The sequence below is a fragment of the Chiloscyllium punctatum genome, chromosome 2 (genome assembly GCF_047496795.1).
Source record: "Chiloscyllium punctatum isolate Juve2018m chromosome 2, sChiPun1.3, whole genome shotgun sequence".
In the NCBI taxonomy this organism is placed as follows: domain Eukaryota; kingdom Metazoa; phylum Chordata; class Chondrichthyes; order Orectolobiformes; family Hemiscylliidae; genus Chiloscyllium; species Chiloscyllium punctatum.
In genome coordinates, this window is record NC_092740.1 from 132,429 (window position 1) to 152,864 (window position 20,436).

Sequence of the window (20,436 nt, forward strand, 5' to 3'; positions counted from 1 at the left end):
AGTTCCGTTTCCTAAATCCAGGAGAACACAGTCCAAACTGGGAGAGTGACCTACCAGAATGTAAGCAGCCATTGAGGCAGTGATAATGGAGAGGTTTGTTAGGGAATTCTGACGCAACACTTTCAATGTTGAAAAATGATAAAGTGGCCTATAGTCACTAATTCATGGGGAAATGCTGAAAAATCTGGGATTTGTCTTTCCTGCATTTAGGATTCAATGTGTTATGCAGGGAGCTTGACAGCAGTATGCCTGTGACCTATATTTGCATGTGCTTAATTCTAAGGTGGTAGAATATGGAGTGTGGGTGTCTGTGCTAAATTTGTGTAGTAAAATGTAGCTGTTTATTGATACACATGAAATCTTGTGGCTTTATTGTTTGACGAAGTAACAGGAGTGTCTCACTGTCTAATTTATGAAAATGTTTCTATTCCCTTGTCAAATCGTCATTACCTAATGTTGGTATCCTGCTCTGAAAACATAATATTTAGCTTGATTGGACAGGATGCCAAGAAGTAGATTGTTTCAGTGGTTGAGGAACGAGAGCCCACAGGTAAAAACAGATTAACTTGAAGAGATATTGGACAGAACAGGGGGAACCTTTGCAGCGAGGTGTGACGCTGGGGAATTCACTCCCCATCTTCACGATTTAAACAGAAACTATCAAGACTCAATGGGAGAGGGGACTGGAGGGATTTGGGAATAGAGTGGATGAATTGGAGCAGTTTGCTGATGTGAAGGGTAAACAGCAACATTGCCTGGAGAGGTTGAATGGCTGGGTGTGGTAATGCAGTGCTAAGGGTCTAACTGTTTCCACACCTCAATGCTGTTGTCAGGGTGCTCTGTGCTCAGCTGTTTTTAATCTGTTTGTAGGTCTCAGGGGCACTTGTGCCTCCCAGTCAGGTACACGCACTGTTTTTCAGAGGCTCTACAGAAGCTCCGCCAGGGAGAGTTCAGGTGAGTGTGCCTACATTTTTCCATCTCCATTTCCTCTTGGTTTGTGTGTGTATTTGTTGGTTTCTTCAAGATGGGTTTATGTGCACAGCCCATTGCCCACAATCTCCATTGGCTCCAGGTACCATTGTTGTTCTGAAAACAACAAAAGGTGGAGGTCACAGTGGGTCAGGCAGCATCCATGGAAAGACAGCAAGCTAATCCTTCAAGTCTAGATGACTCTTCATCAGCAGTGAGGTGAAGTGTGATTGGGTGGGGGGTGGGGGGGGGGGCAGCATTTATGCTATAGTTGGGGGAGGGATGGAGTCTGGCGTACTGGGGCAGAGAGGGCATGGATAGTGCAGATTAACTGATCGGAATGACAGAACAACGGTCTATCAAACTGCCAGACTTGAAAGAACAGACAGTCCCACAGCGAAGGGGGAGGGGACAGAGGACGTGATGACAGAGAATGTAACAAGTAAAGCTAAAAGAAAGGGAAGGAGTGGGTGTTCGTTCGCAATTTGAAGGTGTTGAACTCTAACATTAAAGTCCAGAAGGTTGTAAAGTACCTAGTTTGAAGAGGAGATGTTGTTCCTCTAGTTTGTGTTGTGATTCACTGAGACACTATAGCATGGCAAGGACAGATGTGGGCATGCGAACAGGACGCTGTGTTAAAATGACTGGTTATGGGAAGCTCTGCGTCCTGTTTGTGCACAGACCGGTGGTGTTCTGTAAAGCAGTCACCCAGTCTGCATTTGGTTTCTCCAATGTAGACTCACTCGGCTGCATCGGGTGCAGCGAATACATTACACAAGATTGGAGGAGGTACAGGTGAAATGCTGTTTCACCTGGAAAGGCCTGTTTAGGCCCTTGGATAGTTTACAGGGAGGACGGGAAGGGGCAAGTGTTGCACCTTCTGCAGTTACATGGGAAGATGCCGTGAGAAGGGAATATGGTGTTCCTAGTCAATAAATGGACTGGGGTGTCCCGGAGAGAACGATCCCTGTGAAATGCAGATTGGGGAGGGGGAAGGTGTATCTGTTGGTGGTATTCTGCTGGAGTTGTGTGAAATAAGGTAGAATGATCCTATGAATGTAGAGGCTGGTGGGATGAAAAGGGCTGGGGGTGTGGGGGTGGGTTGTGGAATTGGGGGAAGGGGGGGTGTGGGGAGTGTGGGGGTGGGTTGTGGAATCGGGGGAAGGGGGGGTGTGGGGAGTTTGTGAGGGTGGGTTGTGGAATCAGGGGAAGGCGGGTTGTGGGGAATGTGTGGGGGTGGGTTGTGGAATCGGGGGAAGGGGGGTTGTGGAATCGGGGGAAGGGGGGGTGTGGGGAGTTTGTGAGGGTGGGTTGTGGAATCGGGGGAAGGCGGGGTTGTAGGGATGTGGGGAGTGTGTGGAGGTGGGTTGTGGAATTGGGGGACGGGTGGGGTGTGAGATTGGGGGACGGGGGGGTTGTGGGGAGTGTGTGGGGAGGGGGTTATGGGATCGGGGGGGGCAGGGGGTCAGGGGGTCAGGTAGGGGTGGGTTGGGTGAGCGGTTGGGAGGATTCCTGCCCGAAATAAGTGAGAATGGAGGCAGTGGAAAAACAGTTGAACATCATGGTGAGCCCAAAAGGTGGACGTGTGAGGTTATGAAGCTGAGTCCTTTGCTGAGGACACTGCAAAGAACAATCCAGTACAGGAGCAGGCCCTTCGGCCCTCCAAGCCTGTGCTGACACCTCTTGCCCTTCCATACTAAAACTGTCTTCCCTTACAAGATCCATATCCCTGTATTCCCTTCCTATTCACATGTTTATCCAGGTGTTTCTTGAATGCTGCTATTGTGTCTGCTTCCTCCACTACCTCAGGCAGTGTGTTCCAGGCGCTCCCCACCCTTTGTGTAAAATATATGCCTCGCATATCTCTTGTAAACTCCCCCCACCCCCCACCACTCTGTACCTTGAACCTGTGTCCCCTAGTAAGTGACCCCTCCATCCTGGGGAAAAGCCTCGTACTTCCCACTTTATCCATGCCATTCATAATCTTATAAACTTCTGTCAGGTCACCCCTCTGTAATGAAGGGCATGGATTTAATGTGAGAAGCAGAAGGCTTCAAAGGGGTTTGAGGAAGAATTTGGAATCTGGAAGTCACTACCTGAAAGTGTATCAGAAATGGAAGTCCTCAACATATTAAGAAGTATGTAGGTGAGCTTTGAAATGCTATAGCATAAAAAGTGCTGGGAAATAAGATTAGAATGGATAATGTTTGGCAAACTGCCTGGATGGACCGAATGGCCTCTTACCATGCTGTAAAACACTGACTATAACAGTCGTCTTCAAATCTTCCTCTGCCCCGGGTTTCAGCAGCACCAGCCCTCACCTCTTTATTGCCCTAGTGTCAGATGTTACCCTCGTGCTCCTGGAAAGCACGTTAGGTTCTTCAATTCCATTAAAGATAGTTCTCCATCTTGCTCACAGCTGGCAGTGGAGACAGCGGATCAGGATCTGCCTGGAAGGAGCAGGAATAAACCCAACGCCTGTGGATCTCCATGAGCAGCAGCTGAGCCTGGAGCAGCACCTGACCGCACACCGTGATGTGGCACAGCCTGGTTAGAATGGGCACAGTGTGGTGGCATACACTGGGGCGGGGGGGGGTGAGACAGTGTGGTCAATGGTTGGAGGGGATGGGGGATGGGGTGCTGAGAGGGTGAAGGGGGATGGGACGTGTGGGGAATGGGGCATGAGGGGGGGGAAGGGGGATGGGGCGTGTGGGGGGGGAGGGGGATGGAGTGTGTGGGGGAAAGGGGGAGATGGGGATGGGGGATGGGGATGTGGATGGGGCGTGTAGGGGGGAAGGGGGATGTAGGTGGGCGAGGGGGCATGGCGCAGTCGGTGTGGGTGGGCGAGGGGGCGTGGCGCGGTCAGTGTGCCTGGGGGAGGGGGCTGGTGCTGTTGGTGTGAGGGGGAGGGGCGTGGTGCCTTTATGGGATGTGGGTGTAATTTGTAATGGGTGGTGGGTGATGAATTGGAGCAGGAACCTGTAGGAACCAGGACAATAATTGTTCATTTAAATCATATGTCCCTTAAAGAGGACGCCTGACACCATGGAGTTTGCAGTTCACTCTGGTGACTTACAGGCTCCTCTGAACTTCACACACATTTTAATTCCCTCACTTGAAGCTTGGTTTCCCACAGTCTTCCATATGCACTGCCTGTTCTTTAACTCGAGGCCTCTGGTGTCTGTGGAAACCATACTTAGTCTTAACTGTCTGAATGTCTCACTTTTTAATCTGTTCCCTGTATATCTAGAGTTCCAGTCCAGATCCTGCCCCTTAATCCATCACTTTGCTCTTTACTAATGACTAAGGTTATTCCTTAATAACTGTAAGCCAGCTAGTTATTCTTTTTTAGGCTGACAGGCTGCGGGAAACATTGGTAACACTGCCATGTTGAGAATAATGATATGTATTCCTGAACCATGCAGCAGTTGGCTACAGACATCAATATTGACCAGGCCAGGGCAGCAAAGGTGTTAGTATTAACAGGGCAGGGTGTTAGGGGGGTCGTTGGGATTGGGTGGTGTTATTATTGATCAAGCTGGTCAATATTGACCCAGTTGAGATTAGATAAGATTAGATTCCCTATAGTATGGAAGCTATTTAGCCCACCAAGTTCACACTGAAGTGTAACCCACCCAGATCCATTCCCTTATGTTTACCCCTGACTAATGCACCTAACACTACAGGCAATTTAGCATGGCCAATTCACCTGACCTGCATATCTTTGGACTGTGGGAGGAAACCTGACCACCTGGAGGAAACCCATGCAGACACTGGGAGAACGTGCAAACTCCACACAGACAGTCACCTAAGGCGGGAATTGAACCTGGCACTCTGCGGCAGCAATGCTAACCACTGAGCCCCCTTGCCGTCCAGTTGACACGCTACCCATGCGTCCAGCTGCTCTGATGTTCCATGCACACACAGTGTTGTTGCGTGCCGAATGTAGCATTGACCTTCAGGTCTGCAAGTCACTAACGTGCACAGCCCTTGCAGGCTCTCACAGCTGCACAGAAACTGAGAGGGGATGCTGTGAGTCTGTACCTATGGAGGAGTTAGTGTGGTGTGTGTGTGTGTGGCGGGGGGGGCTGGATTGTGTTGGCGTTGCTGTTGACCAGGCTGTCTCTAACACCAACCCCTTCCTAGTCTGAGTGCCTGTATCTCTCCTTCCAGCATCATGTGATGTCGTGAACTCTGATCCTCAGCTGCTGTCTGTCCGAGCGTTGAATGAGGTATTTGTGGGGGAGTCGCTGTCCTCACGGTAAGTACTGTGGTAAAAATCTCTGCATAAGAACCATTTCAAGCCTATACCCCTCCCCCCAGCTCAGGTTCAATGCTGAATTAAACATCTTCATCCCATCCCAGGGAGTTGAGTCACTGGCTGGGTCAGCATTTATTGTTCATCTCTAGTTGCCCTTGAGAAGGTGAGGGTGAGCTGCCTTCTTGAACAGTCCTTGCATTGTAAGTGGACACGCAATGCCCTTGGGGTGTGGAGTGGGAATGCCAGGATTTTGACCCAATGACGACGAAGGAACAATGATATATTTCCAAGTCAGGATGGTGAGTGACTTGGAGGGGAACTTGAAGTTGGTGGTATTCCCATTTATTTGCTGCCCTTGGTCTTTGAGGTGGAAGTGGTCATGGGTTTGGGAGGTGCTTCTGAGTACAGCATTCTGACCAGGCTGCCTCCTAAGTCTGCCTGATAACCACCCTCCCCTCCCCTCCCCTCCCCTCCCCAAAATGAAACAAACTCTCTCACAGCCTGACCCAGACTGAGTGCAGATCAGATAGTGACAATCTCCACACACACACTAATACCTGAATGGTGGTGAGGATAGTGTCACATACCTGCACCATGAATGGTAGGATGCTCTGTTTGACTTCTGCCAGGGCCACTCAGCTCCTGACCTCATTACAGCCTTGGTTCAAACATGAACAGAAGAGCTGAAACCCAGAGACGAGGGGAGAGTGACAGCCCTTGACATCAAAGCTGTATTTGAGCAAATGTGGCAACATGGAACCCTTGCCATGAGAACATCAGGGTAGGAATCCTGCAGCGGGTCAATCCCCTCCTGACTCTGCAAAACCTGTCCATCGTTTACAAGGCACAAGTCAGGAGTGTGATGGAATACTCCCCAGTTGCCTGGATGGGGCAGCTCCAACAACACTCGAGAAGCTCAACACCATCCAGGACAAAGCAACTGCTTGTGCTTTGATATTCATTCCCTTCTGCAGCAGCAGTGTGTCCCCAAGAGTAATGTGTGACTCTTTGCCAGCATATCTGAAGAAAATTCCAGGATTTCATGCTGGGTATAACAGGAAAAGCTGGAAAAACAGCAAATGTCACACAAGAGGCAATCCCTGGCATTTTGTCCCAGGGGAGGGAACAAGGAATAATTCCTGCCTCAGGTGCAGGGGCCCCTCACTCTCTGTCTGAGTGTGGTGCTCTGTCCTCAGGGGGAAATCCCACAGCCACCTTATTGTGATGTTTTCAAAGTGCTATCCGGTGATGCAGTGTCCTATCACCATCTGACCTCGTTTGTGAGCTATCTCATCTCCTCACTCTAATCTTCTTTCCAGTCATTGCGAATGTGGTCTGGTGTGTTAGACTACAGCTCACACCTGACCCAGGATATGTTCTGTTTTGTACAGGCTCCCGTATCACTCCCACAAACAAAGTCTTAAATTCTCGCTCCATAGGGCCTCATACTATGAGATCTCTATAGACGATGGACCCTGGGAGAAGCACAAGAACTCTGGCCTCAACATGTGCACTGGAACTGGCTCCAAAGCTTGGTAAGGGAGCCTTGCTGAGTGAACACTGACGGATTTAAACATGTGGGAGGATTTTGTCTCCTATCCCTATTGCCCACATAGGTTGTTATAGACACTGTTATACTTTTTACCCTGGGGTGTTGAGGACAGTAATAGATTTAAAAAGAAGATGTGTGTAATGTTGCAAAGAATAGTAATAAGTTTAAGGAGTAGCAGTGTTTTCGAAATCAGCATAATGTTGATTGGAAAGGTAAAAAGAGGATACAAGAGGAAATTTGGGTTGCGCAGGAGTCTGGAGTTGGAGGGAAAGCAGTTGTTTTGGTGCAAGGATTATTTAGAGAAAGACATCATTGGTTGGAGTGGTCTGCCACAAGCCGCAATGTGGGACAAGGTTTACATGAATCAATATTGGGCGCTTGAGATAAAGGGATGGCAATAATTGTGGTTAGTTTTAATTTATGGATAAATTGGAGAAATCAGATTGGCAGTGGTAATGTCGATCAGGAGCTTGCACAATGCTCTTGAGAGTTTCTTAGAACAGTACATTCTGGAAACAACCAGATAGCAGGTTCTATCACACTAATTAGTGTGCAGTGAGGGTAAAGATAGTGTTTTTAAAATTTTTTGTTTTTAATTATGGGCTAAAATGAGAATAGAATTGTTTAAAATCAGGGATTGCTGCATGTTTTGAAAGCAAGTGACTGCTCGTTGTAAGCACTGTTTATACAGCTGTTTGTTCGAGCAAAGGTTAAATGTGGTTGCAGATGAACTGGAACTGAAGCAGATGGAGGTCTGGTTGGTAATAACTAGCTGACCTGTGGACGAGTCACCATTTATCGATGACAAAGGCTTTCTGCCTGATGTTATTCAATCTTGGGTATCTTCAGGCTGTGAACAAGATAGAGAAACATCACTAAATCCACCATCAGCTCAGGGGCTCTGTTCTCTGTATTAGAAGCTACTTTAAGTCTGAAGAAAGCCAGTTTATCTTTTCTTCAACAGTTGCTGTAAGCTGTGACATTTAATTGATAAGTCAAAGATCTTTTTATAGGAGAACAAGCCACTACTAACCACTAAAAACCTCCAGAAAAGGAAGACCTAGAAGCAGTGTTCTGACCAGCACAAGAATCTCAGCAAACTCTGTGAACAGGGGCCACTGAACTGCCTTCCCAGACTAACCCTCTGCCCACAGCAGACATTTGTTTCCTGTCCACGTCTCTGTGCATGCATGTACAGGGAGTTTATAAGGGTTTGCAGTTTTAATTAGTAAGGTTATAAACCAATGGTTGATAATTGTTTGTTTGCAGCCAAGGTTTAATTACTTGCAATAAGTAGTAAATTGGGAAATTTTACAGTCTTTTTAAAATCATTAACTTTTATTACAATTCTGGGAATAGTGGAGCTTGATTTCCAGTATGTTACCCCAGTGAGGGGATATGTAAGACAGGATTAATGATTAACCACAGACTATGTAGCAGCAACCACAGAATGATGGAATGTTTCATCAACGTATGAAAGGGAGAAATGAGCCAAGGGGGGAGGGTGGCGTGGACCTGACCAGGTCGTCATGGAGGGAACGGTCTTTGCGGAAGGTGGAAAGAGGTGGGGAAGGAAATATATCCTTGGTGGTGGGGTCCGTTTGGAGGTGGCGGAAATGTTGGCAGATGATATGGTTAATGCGAAGGTTGGTAGGGTGGAAAGTGAGGACTGGGGGGGGGGAGGGGTTCTGTCCTTACGGTTGGAGGAGTGGGGTTTGAAGGCAGAGGTGCGGGATGTTGATGAGATGCATTGGAGGGCATCTTCAACCATGTGAGTAGGGAAATTGCGACCTTGAAAGGAGGAGGCCACCTGGTGTGTTCTGTGGTGGAACTGGTCCTCCTGGGAGCAGATATGGCAGAGGCATTGGGAATATGGGATGGCATTTTTGCAGGAGGTAGTGTGGGAAGAGGTGTAATCTAGGTAGCTGTGGGAGTCGGTGGGTTTGTAAAAAATGTCGGTGTCAAGTCATTCATGGAGATGGAGAGGTCCAGGAAGGGGAGGGTGGTGTCAGAGATGGTCCAGGTGAATTTAAGGTCAGGGTGGAATGTATTGGTGAAGTTGATGAACTGCTCAACCTCCTCGCGGGAGCACGAGGTGGCACCGATGCACCAATCAATGTAGTCATCAATGTCATGGAGGGAAGAGGTGGGGAATGGAGGCAGTGTAATGGAAAATGGACTGTTCGACATAGCCAACAAAGAGACAGGCATAGCTGGGCCCCATACGGGTGCCCATGGCTACCCCTTTGGTCTGGAGGAAGTGGGAGGATTCAAAGGAGAAATTGTTAAGGTGAGGACCAGTTCGGCCAAACGAATGAGTATGTCAGTGGAAGGGTACTGTTGGGGACGTCGGGAGAGGAAAGAAATGGAGGGCTTGGACGCCCTGGTCATGGCAGATGGAGGTGTAGAGGGATTGGATGTCCATAGAGGCACAGTGGCAGACATTTAAGGGAATATTCCTGCTATAAAGTGAAAATCCAATTCATGGATAAGTATTGAAGTTAAAGCATCAGATTTTAAAAAGTAGATCATTTTGCAAAGCTGAGTGGCAGGTCAGATGATTGGCCTGGATGTAAAGAAGAAGAAAAAGATTAATCAGCTTAATCAGGAGAGCTAGTAAGCTAGAAATGTAAAAATGAATAGGAAGAGTTTCTGCAGGTGTTTAAAAAGGTAAAGGGTAAGTAAAGTAATTGTTCGTTCTCAGTGACAATGGGGAGTAATATTTTGTCATGGATTGAGTATTGGTTAGCAGGTGGAGAGGGTTGGTATCACAGTGGAAGCAATGTGGGTTGGTATTTTTGCTCAGACACCACTTCTTACAACCATAATTCTATTAGTTTTAAAATAGGATAGACCAGATCTAAAAGTTGAAGTTCTAAATTGGAGAGAGGCCAATTTTTATGGTATTAGTCAAAAGCTGATTGGGGGCAGATGTTCACAGGTTAAGGGACGGCTGGAAAATGGGAAGCCTTCAGAAATGAGATAACGAGAATCCAGAGAAAGTATATTCCTGTCAGGGTGAAAGGGAAGGCTGGTAGGTATAGGGAATGCTGGACGACTAAAGACATTGAGGGTTTGGTTAAGAAAAAGATGGAAGCATATGTCAGGTATAGACAGGATAGATCGAGTGAATCCTTAGAAGAGTATAAAGGCAGTAGGAGTATACTTAAGAGGGAAATCAGGAGGGCAAAGAGGGGACATGAGATAGCTTTGACAAATAGAATTAAGGAGAATCCAAAGGGTTTTTACAAATACATTCAGGACAAAAGGGTAATCAGGGAGTGTATAGGGCTCCTCAAAGATCAGCAAGGTGGCCTTTGTGTGGAGCTGCAGGAGATGGGGAGATACTAAACGAGTATTTTGCATCCGTATTTCCTGTGGAAAAGGACATGGAAGATATAGAATACAGTCATAGAAATGTGCAGCATGGAAATAGACCTTTGGTCCAACTCGTCCATGCCAACCAGATATCCCAACCAAAATGTAGGAAGATCGATGGTGACATCTTGCAAAATGTCCATATTACAGAGGAGGAGGTGCTGGATGTCTTGAAATGCATAAAGGTGGATAAATCCCCAGGACCTGATCAGGTGTACCTGAGAACTCTGTGGGAAGCTAGACAAGTGATTGCTGGGCCTCTTACTGAGATATTTGTATCATCGATAGTCACAGGTGAGGTGCCGGAAGACTGGAGGTTGGCAAACGTGGTGCCACTGTTTAAGAAGGGTGATAAGGACAAGCCTGGGAACTATAGACCGGTGATCCTGAGGTCGGTGGTGGGCAAGTTGTTGGAGGGAATCCTGAGGGACAGGATGTACATGTATTTGGAAAAGCAAGGACTGATTAGGGATAGTCAACATGGCTTTGTGCGTGGGACATCATGTCTCACAAACTTGACGGAGTTTTTGAAGAAGTAACAAAGAGGATTGATGAGGGCAGAGCAGTAGATGTGACCTATATGGACTTCAGTAAGGCATTCGACAAGGTTAGCAAGGTTAGATCTCACGGACTACAGGGAGAACTAGCCATTTGGATACAGAACTGGCCCAAAGGTAGAAGACAGAGGGTGGTGGTGGAGGGTTGTTTTTCAGACTGGAGGCCTGTGACCAGTGGAGTGCCACAAGGATCGGTGCTGGGTCCACTACTTTACATCATTTATATAAATGATTTGGATGTGAGCATAGGAAGTATAGTTAGTAAGTTTGTCGATGACATCAAAATTGGAGGTGTAGTGGAGCGCAAAGAAGGTTACATCAGATTACAACAGGATCTGGACCAGATGGGCCAATGGGCTGAGAAGTGGCAGATGGAGTTTAATTCAGATAAATGTGAGGTGCTGCATTTTGGGAAAGCACATCTTAGCAGGACTTATACACTTAATGGTAAGGTCCTAGGGAGTGTTGCTGAACAAAGAGACCTTGGAGTGCAGGTTCATAGCTCCTTGAAAGTGGAGTCGCAGGTAGACAAGGATAGCGAAGGAGGCATTTGGTATGCTTTCCTTTATTAGTCAGAGTATTGAGTACAGGAGTTGGGAGGTCATGTTGCGGCTGTACAGGACATTGGTTAGGCCACTGTTGGGATAATTCTGGTCTCCTTCCCTATTGGAAAGATATTGTGAAACTTGAAAAGGTTCAGAAAAGATTTACAAGGATGTTGCCAGGGTTGGAGGATTTGAGTTACAGATAGAGGCTGAACAGGCTGGGGCTGTTTTCCCTGGAGCATCGGAGGCTGAGGGGTGACCTTATAGAGGTTTATAAAATTATGAGGGGCATGGATAGGGTAAATAGACAAAGTCTTTTCACTGGGGTGGGGGAGTCCAGAACTAGAGGGGCATAGGTTTACGGTGAGAGGGGAAAGATATAAAAGAGACCTAAGGCACAACTTTTTCACGCAGAGGGTGGTGTGTTTACAGGATGATCTGCCAGAGGAAGTGGTGGAGGCTGGTACAATTAGAGCATTTAAAAGGCATCTGGTTGGGTATATGAATAGGAAGGGTTTGGAGGGATATGGGCTGGGTGCTGGCAGGTGGGACTAGATTGGGTTAGGATATCTGGTCGGCATGGACGGGTTGGACCGAAAGTTCTGTTCCTATGCTGAACATCTCTATGACTCTATTACTCTATATATCAATGATTTGAATGAGGGAATCTAGTGTAATGTTTCCAAGTTTGCTGATGGAAGTAGTGAAGATGTTGTAAAGAGCCTTGAAAGTGATTTTCAAGAAGATTGCTTGAATTCATCCATAACTATGGTGTTGTAGCTCTTACAGACACATAAGTGAGAGAGAGACAAGACTGGCATCATAACATTCCACGATTTAGATGTTTCAGATACGATAGACGTGGACGTAAAAGAGATGGAAAGAGTTGCGTTACTGATAAGGGCGAATACCACAGGACACTTTGAAGGGCTCATCCAGCAAGGCTATATGGTACAGCTCAGGAATAGGAAGGGTACAATCACTTTGGGATTTTTCTAACTGCCGTTGGGTGACAGAGGAATGGATATGTAGACAGATTATGGAAAAAAGTAAAAACAACAGGTTTGTTGTGGTGAATGATTTTAACTTCCCTTATATTGACTGGAGCTTGGAGAGGGGAATTTGTTCAGGAGGGTTTTTTTTTAAACAATGTATAAAGAGTACAGCGAGATAAGACGCCATACTGAGCCTGGTCAGGTGATCAGAGTTTCAGTGGGAGTAGCATTTTGGGAACAGTGTCCGTAATTCAGTCCGTTTTAAGGGCATGAGTAATCCTCTAGTGAAAGTATTAACTTGGGGGAGGCTAACTACCACAATATTAGGCAGGAACGGGGGAATGTAGATTGGAGGCAGCTGTTTGATGGTGAATCCACATCTGGCAAGTGGGAATTTTTTAAAGGCTAGTTGATTAGAGTTCAGGACCAGCATGTTTGTGTGAAAATAAAGGATAAGGCCGGCAAGATTCAGAAACCTTGGATGACAAGAAATTGTGAGCTTAGTCAAAAAGAAAAAGGATGCATAGATATGGCTTAGGAAACTTAGACAGACAAAGCCCTCACAGAGTACAAAGATAACGGGAAAGGACAAGGAATAAGGAGGGCTAAAAGGGGCCAGGAAATGTCTTTGGCAAACAGGATTAAAAAAATCACGGTGTTTTATATAAGGAGCAAGTGTGTAGCTGGGGAGAGAGTGGGTCCACTCATTGACAGGGGGTGGAATTTATGTGTGGACCCAGAGGACGAAAGTGAGGTCATTAATCAGTACCTTGCATCAGTATTCACAAGGAGAAGGGTACATTGGATGGTGAGTCTTGGACAAGAGGGGACTGTTGATATTCCAGGGCATGCCAATATGAAAAAGGAGGCAGTATTGGGTGTTCTGAAAAGCATTAAGGTAGACTGGATCAGTCCCAGAATGTTGAAAGGAGTGAGGGTGGAAATTATGCATTCACATACATTAGATTAGATTAGATTAGATTACTTACAGTGTGGAAACAGGCCCTTCGGCCCAACAAGTCCACACCGCCCCGCCAAAGCGTAACCCAACCATACCCCTACATCTACCCCTTACCTAACACTACAGGCAATTTAGGATGGCCAATTCACCTGACCTGCACATCTTTGGACTGTGGGAGGAAACCGGAGCACCCAGAGGAAACCCACACAGACACGGGGAGAACGTGCAAACTCCACACAGACAGTAGCCTGAGGCAGGAATTGAACCCAGGTCTCTGGGCAGCAGTGCTAACCACTGTGCCACCGTGCCGCTTGACATGGGTCAAGCTTAGGGCTCATTGCATTCCTATTTACTTGTTACTCTACTGCTATCTGTCTCCCTCCTCTCCAATCCTACCCCAGCTAAATTAGTCCAGACCCATAAGATGTAAGAGCAGATGTAGTCCATTCAACCCACCAAGTTTGCTCTGCAATTCAGTGAGATTATGGCTAATCTGATAATCCTCAACTCCACTTTCCTGCCTTTTCTCCCTAACCCTTGATCCCCTTCCTGATTAAAACTCTGTGTCTCTCTCTCTCTCTCTCTGTCTCCCTCTCTCTCTCTCTGTCTCTGTCTCTGTCTCTGTCTCCCTCTCCCTCTCTCTCTCTCTCTCTCGGTTTCTCTCTCTCTCTCACACAGCCTTGAATGTATTGAATGACCCAGCCTTAACAGCCCTCTGTGGTAAAGAATTTCACAGATTTACAACCCTCAGAGAAGACATTCCTCCTCATCTCTGTCTTAAATGGGTGACTGTTTATTTTGAGATTATACTCTCTTGTTCTAGAATCTCCCACAAAGGGAGACATCCTTTACTCAACTATCCTGTCAAACCCCCTAAGAATCTTGTTTTAGTAAAGTCATCCTTTTAAATTCCAAAGACCCCAAACTACTCAACTGCTGCTCAAAAGAAAATCGCTCTATATGAGCTCCAGTCGAACGAACTCCCTCTAGGCTACTTCCAGTGCCAGTATATCTTTCCACAGTTGAGATCTGATTAATTCCTTATATAGTTTTAACAGAATTCCCTATTTTTATACTCCATTTCCTTTGAAGTAAGATTAATATAATTTGCTTTCCCTGTTACACTGGATGCTAGTTTTTGTGATTTATGTGTGGGACTCCTCAAATTTCTCTTTTCTGTGGCTTTCTGCAGTCATCCCCATTTAAATAATGTTCAGCTTCTCCAAGTGCAGAGCCATTTTTTATTCACTTGTGGGATGTGGGAGTCACTGGCTGGGCCCAGCATTTATTGCCTGACCCTAATTGCCCCTTGAGAAGGTGGGGGTGAGTTGCCTTCTTGAATTGCAGCAGTCCAAGTGCTGTTGGCAGACCCGCAATACCCTTTGGGAGGGAATTCCAGGATTTGACCCAGCTATATTTCTCGACATTATATTCCATTTGACAAGTTTTGCCCATTTGCTTAACCTGTCCATCTGTCTCTATTAGCTTGTTACAAATAGTGAAAAATGTTCTGTAGTTTCATCGCTGTCCAGTGCATCTTAAAACACAGAAAAATAAACCAAAACATAGAGTATGAAGGCAGGAAAATAAAGAAATACAGTTTAATTTTACAGGCCTTCTTGTGAAGTGCTCAGCCATGGGCCTGGAGCAGCCAGGCAGAAATCCCCTCTCCACGCCACTGCAACAAGAGTTGCCACTCTCCGGTGCCATCTTGCCCCCACCGATGCTGTGCCACCGTAACTCCTTGTTGGACCTTGCCAATGCAGCCACCACCGGGTCTCACAATGGCCCAAGCTTGACTCTGCCGCTGCCAAGAGTCTGCTCTGGGCCCAGACTCACCTCAGCCACTGCCTCTGTGAGTCTGCATTGGATGCCTTGCCATGTGATTTCATCTCATCCAATAACTTCGCGATAGTCTATTCACTTTCCTCATCCAACTCACTGATAAATAATTGTGGCCCTAGCACTGATCCCTCAGGTACTTCACAAGTTACAGTTGGCCATCCTGAAAATGTTCCCTTTATCCGACCTGTCTTCTATTAGCCAATCCTCCATATGTTCTAATATAGAAGTGGGAGAGAGGAGGACCAGGAAGCTGTCACCAGCACCTAAAATAGCAAGAGAGAGGAACACCGTGTGCTTCTGAACAGGAAGAGCGAGGGATCAGCAGCTTCAGCAATAACAGAAGAGTGCACAAGAACAGCTTCATAAAGAGGTTTGGACTTGTATGTAAAGGGTAGTGATGGTGGGAGATATACACAGGCAGCAGAGAGTCCCTTAAACCGGTTTCTACCTGTCAGAGCTGAAGTGAGTGGTCACAAAAAAACAGGTGATTGGTGGACATTGTGTGTCACTTTCAATTAGCCAGTTGGTTTAAATCGGGAGATTGTGAGAGGGGGCGAGTAAAGTTAGCGTCCACATAACTAATGAAATAGAGAGGCTATGTCTCTCAAACTTTTGCATTAATTGAGGAACTTAGCAAAAAGATTGAAGGCAAAGGAGTAGACATTTACTTGAACTTTAGTAAAGTCCTTGACAAGATTCTGCATGGTAAACTAATTAGTAAAATCACATGGGATTCAGGGTAAGCTTGCCAGTTGGATACAGGAAGAGACAAAGGGTAATGGTGGAGGGTTGCTTTTCAGACTGGAGGCTTGTCACCAGCGGTGTTCCATAGTGATTGGCCTGGGTCCTCTTTTGTTTGTCATTTATATAAATGATTTGGATGTGAATGTGGAAGGCAAGATTAGTACGTTTGTGGATGACACCACAATTGGTGACATAGCAGACAGAGAGGAAGGTTTTCTTAGATTATTACAAAGGGATCTTGATGAAATGAGTCAATGGGCTGAAAAATAACAACGGATTTCAATGTGGATAAATGTGAGGTATTGCATTTTGGTACAACAAACAAAGATTGGGCTTATACAGTTAATGGTAGGGCTCTGGGTAGTGCTGTAGAACAGAGGGACCTCAAGGTTCAGAGACATAATTCTTTGAAGTTTGTGTCACACATAGACATGTTGGTTGCAAAGGAGTTTGGCACACTTGTCTTCATTGTTCAGTCATTTGAATATAGCAATTGGGGAGTCATGTTGAGGTTGTACAGGACATTGGTGAGGCCTTTTCTGGAACACTGTGTCCAGTTCTGGTCACTCAGTTATAGGAAGGATATTATTAAGCTGGAGAGGGTTCAGGAGAGATTTACCAGGATGTTGCCGCGTATAGAAAGCTTAAGTTATAAAGAAAGGCTGGATAAGCTGGGACTTTGTTCAGTGGAACAGAGGAGGTTGAGAGGCGACCTGATAAAATGATGAGAGGTACAGATAAGGTGAATGGCAAGTGTCTTTTCCCTATAGTGAGGGAGTTCAAGACTGGGGGCACATTTTTAAGGTGAGGAGAGAGATTTAAAAAGGACATGAAGGGCAACGTTTTTACACAGAGGGTGGTTCGTGTGTGGAATGAACTTCCAGAGGAAGTAGTGGATGTGAGTACAAATATAACGTTAAAAGACATTTGGCGAAGTCCATGAATGGGGAAAGTTTGGAGGGATATGGCTGAGGAGCAGGCAGTTTAGGATTATGTCTGGCATGGATTGTTGGAATGAAGGGGTCTGGTTCTGTGCTGTATGACCCTATGACTTTATTAGGGGATGGAATAGTTGGGGAGTGGATACTATTCTCTGCAGCACAGAATCCTGAAAGCTGTGTTACCTACCTGGTGCTAAGCTTCAGGCCATCTCTTTTGGGCTGGATAAGAACTTTGGAGGGGAGATGAGGGATCGAGTTGTGGTCCACGTACAGACTGAGGGCATTAGGAGTAGGAAAGAGGTTCCACTAAGGAATTTATGTGCAGCTCATTTAAAATGCAGAACCACAAAGGTTATAATCTCCAGAGCCAAGAGCAAAATGATATGTGGTAAATAAGATTAGATAGGTAAATGTGTGACTCGAAGATTAATCTTGGAGAAATAGGTTATGATTCATGGCCCCTGGCACTAATACTGGGAAAGAAAGAGCTGTTCTGTTGGGAAGAACCTCATGTGAACCATTGCTAGGCTTCACTAGGATAGAAATCCAGGCTTGCTATTCCCAGAATTGTTAAAACTTATAATGCCTTACAAACTCCCTCTGGGCAAGCACACATAAAATGGGTGTTCAAAGCAGAGGGAAAGACTGGGAAGCCTGTTGTGTGTCCCACTCCACAGGGATTACCCATTTGCTGATCAGAATGCTACTTCGCCAGGTACATTGGTGTTTGTAGGATTCGCATGCCGACTGGTTCACACTTGGAAAGGTCTCTGGTTTGTTGGTTAAAACTCGCAGCAGCTGATGAGGTGAAACAACTGGCTGGCTTCATGACTGAGATACTTCCACTGCAGAGTAAAGATGGCTTCTCTTCCAGAGGGCCACACTGTCTGGGTGGAATTTGCATGTTCACCCCATGTCTGTGTGGGTTTCTGCTGGATGTTTTGGATTCCTCCCACAGTACAAAAGTGTGCAAGTTAGGTACATTGGCAATGCTAAATTGCCCTGTACTGTTCAGGGATGTGCAAGCAAGGTGGGTTAGCCATGGGAAATGCAGGGATATGGGGAACAATGAGTCTGGGTGGAATTCTCTTCAGAGGGTTGGAGCAGACTCAATGATCATGACTGATCATACAATCTCAGTATCGCATTCCCACCTTCTCCCTTTTAGTCTTGATCCTTTAGCCACAAAGGCCATGTCCAACTCTCTGAATTATATATAGAATTATAGAATCCCTATAGCGTGGAAACATTCGGCTCAACAAGTCCATAGCGATCCTGCGAACAGCATCCCACGCAGGCTGATCCCTGGGGGTGGGGGGGGGCTCAGTGGTTAGCACTACTGCCTCACAGCACCAGGGTCCCAGGATCGATTCCAGCCTCGGGCACCTGTCTGTGTGGAGTTTGCACATTCTCCCCGTGTCTGTGTGGGTTTCCTCTGGGTGCTCTGGTTTCCTCCCATACTCCAGAGATGTGCAGGTTAGTGTGGATTGGCCATGCGAAATTGCACATTAGTGTTAGGTGCATTAGTCAGATGGAAATGGGTCTGGGTGGGTTGCTCTTCAGAGGGTCAGTGTGGACTTGTTGGGCTAAATGGCCTGTTTCTACACTGGAGGGCATCTAATCTACCCTCACACAGCATATCCCTCTTGAATATATCTAATGAACTGGTCCTAACAGCTTCCTGTGGGAGAGAATTCCACAGGTTCACGATTCTGAGTGAAGAAAAAGATGTGGGTTAGTTTTGAAAATAAGAGGTATCAGTGCTGTAGCGGTGTAGTGATGTGCAATCAATTTGGGAAAGAAGTCATTGGTGTATGGACTCTGTCACCAAAGAGCTGCATCAATATAGAACAGAGTATCAATCAGGAAGTGATGAAGGTGTGATTGGACAAACTAGATGGGCAATGGTAACATGGCAGATGAGTTTGTAAAGTGCATCAGGCCTTATCTTTTAAGAGCAGTATGTTTCAGAGCCTATCAGAGAACACATTAGTTTCGATCTAACTGGCAGACATTTAAGCAGGTATTTCACAATACTCAGCAAATATTCCTTCCAACTAACAGATTAACTTGATGAGAGGATGAATGACCTGTAATTAACAGTGGCAGTGAAGGACAGTAAGAAATCAAAAGCTAGGGCTGACAAAGTGTCAAAAATTAGTGGTAGGCTAAAGGATTGGCAAGATTTTAGGAATCAGTATCAGGTGGTGATGAGAGAATTAATTATGAAAGTAAATTGACAAGCAATATAAAAGCTGACTGCAAGAGGCTCCACCGTGATATTTAAAAAAAAAGACAGGGATGTATTTCTGAGGCTGTATAAGGCTCTGGTCAGACCACGTTTGGAGTATTGTGCGCAGTTTTGGGCCCCATATCTCAGGAAGGATGTACTGGCCCTGGAGCATGTTCAGACGAGGTTCACGAGAATGGTCCCAGGAATTAAAAACTTAACATATGAGGTAGGTTTGAGGACTGTGAATCTATACTTAATGGAATTTAGAAGGATGAGGGGGATCTAATTGAAATTTGTAGAATTGTGACCATCTACTGGACAGAGTAGATGTTGGAAAGATGTTTCCATTGGTAGGAGAGACTCGGACCAAAGAGCACAGTCTTAGAATAAAAAGAAGACCTTTTAGAACAGAGATAAAGCAATATTTCTTCATCCAGAGAGTGGGGAATCTGTCGAACTCATTGCCACAGAAGGTTGTGGAGGCCAGATCATTGAGTATATTTAAGATAGAGATAGATAAGTTCTTGATTGTCAAGGCGGCACGGTGGCTCAGTGGTTAGCATTGCTGCCTTACAGCACCAGGATCCCAGGTTCGATTCCAGCCTCGGGTGACTGTCCATGTGGAGTTTCCACATTCTCCCCATGTCTGTGTGGGTTTCCTCCAGGTGCTCCGGTTTCCTCCTGCAATCCAAAAAATGCACAGGTTAGGTGAATTGGCCAGGCTAAATTGCCCATAATGTTAGGTGCATTAGTCAGAGGGAAATAGATCTGGGTGGGTTGCTCTTCGGAGGGTTGGTGTGGACTGGTTGGGCAAAAGGGCCTGTTTGTGCACTGTAGGGAATCTAATCTTAAAAAAAAGGGGATCAAGGGTTACTGGGAGAATGGGGTTGAGAAACGTATCAGCCATGATTGAATGGCAGAGCAGACTCAATGGGCCGAACGGCCTAATTGCTGCTTCGATGTCTTGTGGCGTTATGGACTTTTAGAAAAGAATGCAATCCGAGTTAGAATGGTTTTGTGAAAGTGAAGTCATGTTGCATGATTAGATTTGCAAATATAACGAGCAGAGTTGATAATGAGGAACCAATAGATGTAGCTTATTTAGATTTCCATTGTTTCAAGTGAAAGTTAACTCGGCTGATACCAGGCTGTTGGGAAGGTGAGGAAAAATGTTTAAGAACTCACCTCTAACATCGGCGCCCGCCATTGTTGCTCAGGCAGCAGGAAGTGCAGGAGTGACGAGTAGGAGGTTGTCAGAGAGATCACAAGGTCACATATTTGGGTGGGTGCTTTACCCAAATCACTACTTAGGTAGTGCCTCCCACCCATTCTCCTCTACCCAAAAAAAGTTGTGTGTGTTGGTTGGTAAGGTGGTAAGTGTTTGCTTTCATGTTTCATTTTTTTTCAGCGTCCATTTAGGAATTTAGAATAATGGGAATGGAGGTTAGGGCAGTT

General features: G+C 46.0%; 1 protein-coding gene across 4 annotated transcripts in view; it reads left to right on the plus strand.

The window, feature by feature from the left end:
- nadk2 (NAD kinase 2, mitochondrial) overlaps window positions 1-20,436 on the plus strand; it is a 71,510-nt gene that overhangs the window by 15,336 nt on the left and 35,738 nt on the right. For 3 of the 4 annotated variants that reach the window (XM_072592629.1, XM_072592645.1, XM_072592653.1), the window contains exons 5-8: window positions 871-954; window positions 3,389-3,519; window positions 5,143-5,230; window positions 6,622-6,765. In XM_072592629.1, the coding sequence (XP_072448730.1) occupies window positions 871-954; window positions 3,389-3,519; window positions 5,143-5,230; window positions 6,622-6,765 (447 nt within the window). The remainder of the gene's footprint in view (window positions 1-870; window positions 955-3,388; window positions 3,520-5,142; window positions 5,231-6,621; window positions 6,766-20,436) is intronic. The other variant, XM_072592638.1, reaches the window with a different exon arrangement.